Genomic DNA, 5,629 nt, shown 5'->3' with positions numbered 1-5,629 from the left:
CAGGGAACCCTGATCACTCTTTGGGCTGACGAGGGAGGGGGACTTGATTGGGGGAGTGGGGAGGGAAATGGCGGGGAAGAGACAGAAATCTTTAATAAATAAATAAATTTAAAAAAAAAGGAAAGTCAGTCTGAATGAAAAAATGCTTATTTCCTTCTTCCAGAAGGTGGCACAAGAAAGGGGGTAAAGAAAAAAAACAAGTATGTAAAAAGGAACAAATATGTATAGACCAAAATTATATTTTCTGTTTTGATTTCAAAAAGTGGGAAGGAGGAAACGTACAGATAGACACTTAGACATTCCTCTCTAAAGGCTATCACGCCCAGTCTTAGCACTCAAGAGCACAGATTTGGCCAGCAAGATGGCTCAGGAGGTAAGGTGTTTGCTTCATAAGCTCAATGCCCAGAAACCACAGCAAGGTGGAAACAAAAGAATTGCCTTTTGACTTCCACAAGAATGCATTCAAATACACACATTATCCAACAATAATACACAAATAATTTGTATCAAAACACCTGAAAACCACTTATCTAAGTATGTCAAAATTTCTTGTAAGACAGATCAGAATTATTTAACATATAACATTAATTCAGACTTGTTTTATAAACAGTAAACCTTTCCAAGTAGTGATACAACATAAAAAAAATATTACTATTTGGAGCAATAACCTAAAGACTGTTGCAAGAATGCTGTCTTCATGAACCTCAAAAGTAAATTTTATAACATAGAAACCTCTTAAGAAAGATTACCACTGCCAGGCGGTGGCGGCAAACGCCTTTGATGCCAGAACTTGGAAGGCAGAGGCAGGCGGATCTCTGTGAGTTCAAGGCCAGCCTGATTTACAAGAGCTAGTTCCAGGACAGGCTCCAAAGCTACAGGGAAACACTGTTTCAAAAAAACCAAAAGAAAGAAAAAAGAAGACTAGCCTTAAAAATCATAATAAATAAAAGGCATGGAGTGTGACTCATAGGTAGAACACTGCTGTGCACAAGGCATGCTTTTTTATACGTTTTTGTTGTTGTTGCTACTTATTTATTTTTTGATGTGCTGAGGATCAAATCCATGATCTTTTCTAAATTTATATAAGAAATTAATAACAATATAGGCAGTTAATTCATAAACTTATAATTTGACATGGGTAACAACAATGACATGTATGCTTGAATTAGAAAAGACAGCCTAGGAGGCTGGAGAGATGGCTCAGAAGTTAAATCACTGGCTGCTCTTCCAGAGGTCCTCAGTTCAATTCCCAATAACCACAATGGTGGCTCACATCCATCTACGGTGGAACCTGATGCCCTCTTCTGGCAAAAAGGCATACATGCAGATAAAGCACTCATATAAAATAAATAAATCTTTAAAAAAAAATAAAAGGAAAGGCAGCCAAAGTAATGTAAAATATTCTTTTAAAATCCCAAATACAACTGCAGGGATGGCTCAGTGGTTAAGACCACTGACTGCTCTTCCAGAAGACCCAGGTTTAGTTCCCAGCACCAACATGGCAACTCACAACTGTCTGTAACTCCATTTCAAGAGATCCAACACCTTCAAAAAGACATACATGCAGGCAAAAAAATCATACATAAATAAATAAATCATTTTAAAAAAACCAAACACTCTTTGTTAAAGTGATCCCCGAAATTGTTAACAGAACTATTAAGAAAAAGTAGTGAAGTTAAAGAGATTGCTCAGAGGTTAAGAGCGCTGGCTGGCTGCTCTTCCAGAGGTCCTGAGTTCAATTCCCCAATTTGTGTTCAACCATGTTGGCTCACAACCATCTATAATGAGATCTGGTGCCCTCTTCTGGCATGCAGGAACACATGCAGGCAGAACACTGTATACATAATAAATAAACAAATTTTTTTTAAGTAGCATTTCTTCTAAAATACATAACAGACACAAACACACAACATATACATAATAAAACTGAACAAAACCAGATCATTTTGTCTTCTAGTAAGACACTTTAAAAATGATAGCTTATATTATGCATTTAAAGCTCATCATTTGAGCTAGATCTGGTGGCTATAATTTGTAATCCCAGCTACTTGGGAGGGCATATGATGGAGAGGTCAAGACCTGCCTGAGGTACAGAACAAGGACCAGGTTAGTCTGATCAACTTAATGAGGTCCTGTCTCCAAGTCAAAAGTAAACATAAGCTAGGATTAACTCAGTAAGTCACATGCTTGCACCACACATAGATGGTCATTGCTTCAATATCTAATACCACACAAAATAAAAAGCAAATCTGAAATTCAGTACACATACTTTGGTACTAAATATCTCTATCCTTAAAAACTCTAATAGGATCAATATATGTGTAAGAAAAATATAAAAACCTTACCAATGAAATCCTGTTCATTAAACTGAGATGAGAAGAAAAGTATGTGACCAAGTTATGAAGCAAACACATCCTGTCCTTGAGGTTTTCATTACGAATGCATGCTGTGTTAGAGTCATCTCTTTTACATCTCCCTTCCTAACAACTACTTCTCTGACCTTGAACACTTGGCTTCTTGGAGTTTTATTCCCATTGTAGCCCATATCGATTCCATTACTGGGAGATGAGGGGCCAATTCGAAAGACATGACAAAATATCCTCACAATCCTTAGAAGGCTCTTCATCTGAGCATCATAACTGCTAGATAAACTGAAAATGAAAAAGTTAAAACATAAAAGATTAGGTGGAATCAAACAAAATCATCTTCAAATACATATTTGAAAGCAGATTTAGCCCACTAACCATCTGTTTCATGAACTGTCTGTGGTAAGATAATTTCCTACCATTCTAGAAAACAGAAGGGTTTGCGGAACAAAAATATATTAATATGTATTAATATATACTATTAAATATAGTGTTACAAATAAGTAGATTTCTAATCATTTAGCACCCAGAATATAACCAAAGATCATAGCATAAACTATGAAGAAAATGACCCCCACAGAACAGATGGAATCTTTGGATATAAACTTTAAGGCAAATTGTTCACTTTTAGAACTATATTTATAAATTCAACCAATTGTTTACAACTCTGAAAATACTTCCAAGAGAAGCAATAGTATAAATACTATATTCTAGGTCAATGCACAATACAACCATCTTAACTCAGTGGTTGAAGCCCCATCATTCTATCCACACCCCTGTATTCCTTCAGAATAGCAGTAATGAAATATTCACATGAGACATTCATAAATTGTATGTTAATATTACCAATCATCTGCATCAGGGTCTAACCTATATAATGAATTGTCTTATAACTATATAAAACATCATCCACCATAAAAATCAAAGACCAATTCAGCTAATATGAAAACATACTGAGTATCACAGTAAGACTGTGTTCTGAAAGGGATTTATTTTGAAATATATAACACCAGTCATCTTCTATAACTACTGTACAAAAAAAAGCAAAAGGTTACATAACTTTTGAGCAGAAGAGAACGCTTTTGTACAAATTTACTCATTAAGTTTACTGTCTTCGCAGTGTATATTTAGTCCAGTTCTTTCTAACACCGACGTTTAAAAAATGGAATAAAATTTCAACTAAACTATAAATTCAATATAAGACCATCTGTTTTATTCATAATCAGCTAACAGTTGGCCTGGTAAACAGCAGGTACTCAAAAATATGCAACAGATGTACTGGTAACAATGAAGGGAGCGCCAAAAAGTTCTGCTGAGATTACAATTAGGAACAGTATGTCTGAACTTATGGGCTTATATCTGAACCCGGCTGACCTCAAAACTCACAGACCATGTTTTTGGGCTTTTTTGTTTTTTTTTAAATATGATTTTAATAGTCATAAATTATAGCTCATTATAATAAATGAGCTGAATGGAAATAACTATATATGCTTTTTATTCAGAATTTCATATATTCATATAATATGCTTTTTGATCAAACATAGCCCCTATTCATTCCCCTCCACCTTTTTTGTACTATGTTTTAATTAGCCTGTCTTAAATCTTAGATTTCAACAAATAGATGAATTAGTGGGAATAACTAAAAAAAGTGAGAGGAGTACATTATGGAAATCTTAGCTTCAATGGATCTTACAGATAAAGAATCTAAATGTGATTCCAAAAGAGTATGGAAAGCAATGAGGAAAAGCAAACAAGCGAGATGGTGATACTGGTCATATGAATTAGCAGAAGGCCTTTCCAGTGAAGAGCAGAGGGGCACAGGCAGTAGCCAGGAATAAGTAGCTCCCAAATGTATTCCCACTCCTGACCATGAAACAGGATAACAAGTTCAAAGCCAGCCTGGGCTACACAGTAAAACCCTCTCTAGAAAAAGAAGGCAGGCGTTAGGGCAGAAAGACTTTCATCTTAGGTACACAAAAAGTCCCCAGGAAGAATGGAACATGAATAGCAGTAAACCTTACAATGTAGCTTTATATTCATATCTTTTATAGACTCTGCATGATGCTGGAAAAAGAAAGGTTCAGCAGAAACTATGGAGATGAAAGGTTATCACAAACTGTCACTGTTGAAATGATTAGTGACAGTGAAATGCATAGAAAAATACATCCAAACTAGAAGAGGGTCAAATCCATATGCTAAAAACCACACTAAGTACTTGGTAATAGCTGCCTATTCTCCTAACTGGACTGGCTAATCACATACAGAGAAATACAGCATATACATAAGTTACAAATAAAACTCAAGCGATATAAAGCTTAATTCCTTAGATGTAGCGATTGACAGTAAATGTAAAGTTGATGGCTCCATTGGACTATCCACGAGAAGGACACTCTACCTGGAGAACCATTTTTGCAGAGCTATGAGGACGTCTGTCCTTTGGATAAGTCACTGTCAATTCTGTAAAAATCGTGTGAAATCATAGCATTTCTCCCTTCTATAATACCCCAACAGTGTATAAATCGACTTTTCCTGTAGGGCAACTGGATACCTCCCCCTAACTCCCCCGACACCATGAAGCCATGGTGTGAAAAGGATTCAGTCAAGTCCTCATTCTCATAGCCAAAATCTACATAAAAATAGTCCCTCACAAACTTTCTTTATTGACAGAAGTCACTGAAAGAAAGGAGCCTCATACAGGAGGTAATGTGTGCTCTAACAGCAGACTCACGAAGGTATAATGTACTGGTCTTCTGCTCTGACTTAACAGGCTACTAATAAATCTGTATTTACCTTTCAATTTGGTTTCAACTAACATAAGATCATAGCCCAGGAAATTAACTGTTTATACAGGGAAAAGGCCTGAGTAGCTAAAACTAGCTTCAGAGAGAAAAATTCTCACCTGGGTACCCTGCTGGAGTTAAAAGTGGGGTCCCTAGAAGAGATTCCTTTTATCTCAACCAGCTAGATGATAAAGCAAAATCAAGCCCACAGGTTAGTATAGCTACCAACAATATGTTCCCAACCGCAGGGGAAATTCACATCCACGCCCCCTCTGAGACATAAGGTGCCTACTTGCCACCTTCACCAGTTTCTTGTGACTCAGTGAAAATGCATGTTTGATACTATTGTTACCACCTGTGGGATTGCTAACTTGTCTGTATGCCTATATAAACTGAAAGTTTTATGGAGATCACCTCTTACCTTTTTTACCCCTTTATGCCTGATGTCCTTATGCCCTCTTTTAGCCCTTATCCCTTGCCCTT

The 5,629-nt window shown here is 36.4% G+C and overlaps 1 protein-coding gene across 3 annotated transcripts in view; it reads right to left on the bottom strand.

Annotated features, from left to right (window-relative positions):
• The window catches only part of Hace1 (HECT domain and ankyrin repeat containing E3 ubiquitin protein ligase 1), a 102,491-nt gene that overhangs the window by 45,845 nt on the left and 51,017 nt on the right, over nucleotides 1-5,629 (bottom strand). For all 3 annotated transcript variants that reach the window (XM_005368627.2, XM_026789985.1, XM_026789986.1), the window contains one exon: nucleotides 2,501-2,651. In XM_005368627.2, the coding sequence (XP_005368684.1) occupies nucleotides 2,501-2,651 (151 nt within the window). The remainder of the gene's footprint in view (nucleotides 1-2,500; nucleotides 2,652-5,629) is intronic.

Source organism: Microtus ochrogaster, unplaced genomic scaffold (genome assembly GCF_000317375.1).
Source record: "Microtus ochrogaster isolate Prairie Vole_2 unplaced genomic scaffold, MicOch1.0 UNK37, whole genome shotgun sequence".
NCBI classification, from domain to species: domain Eukaryota; kingdom Metazoa; phylum Chordata; class Mammalia; order Rodentia; family Cricetidae; genus Microtus; species Microtus ochrogaster.
The sequence above is the reverse complement of the archived record's forward strand: the minus strand, read 5'-3'. Positions and strand labels throughout refer to the sequence as shown.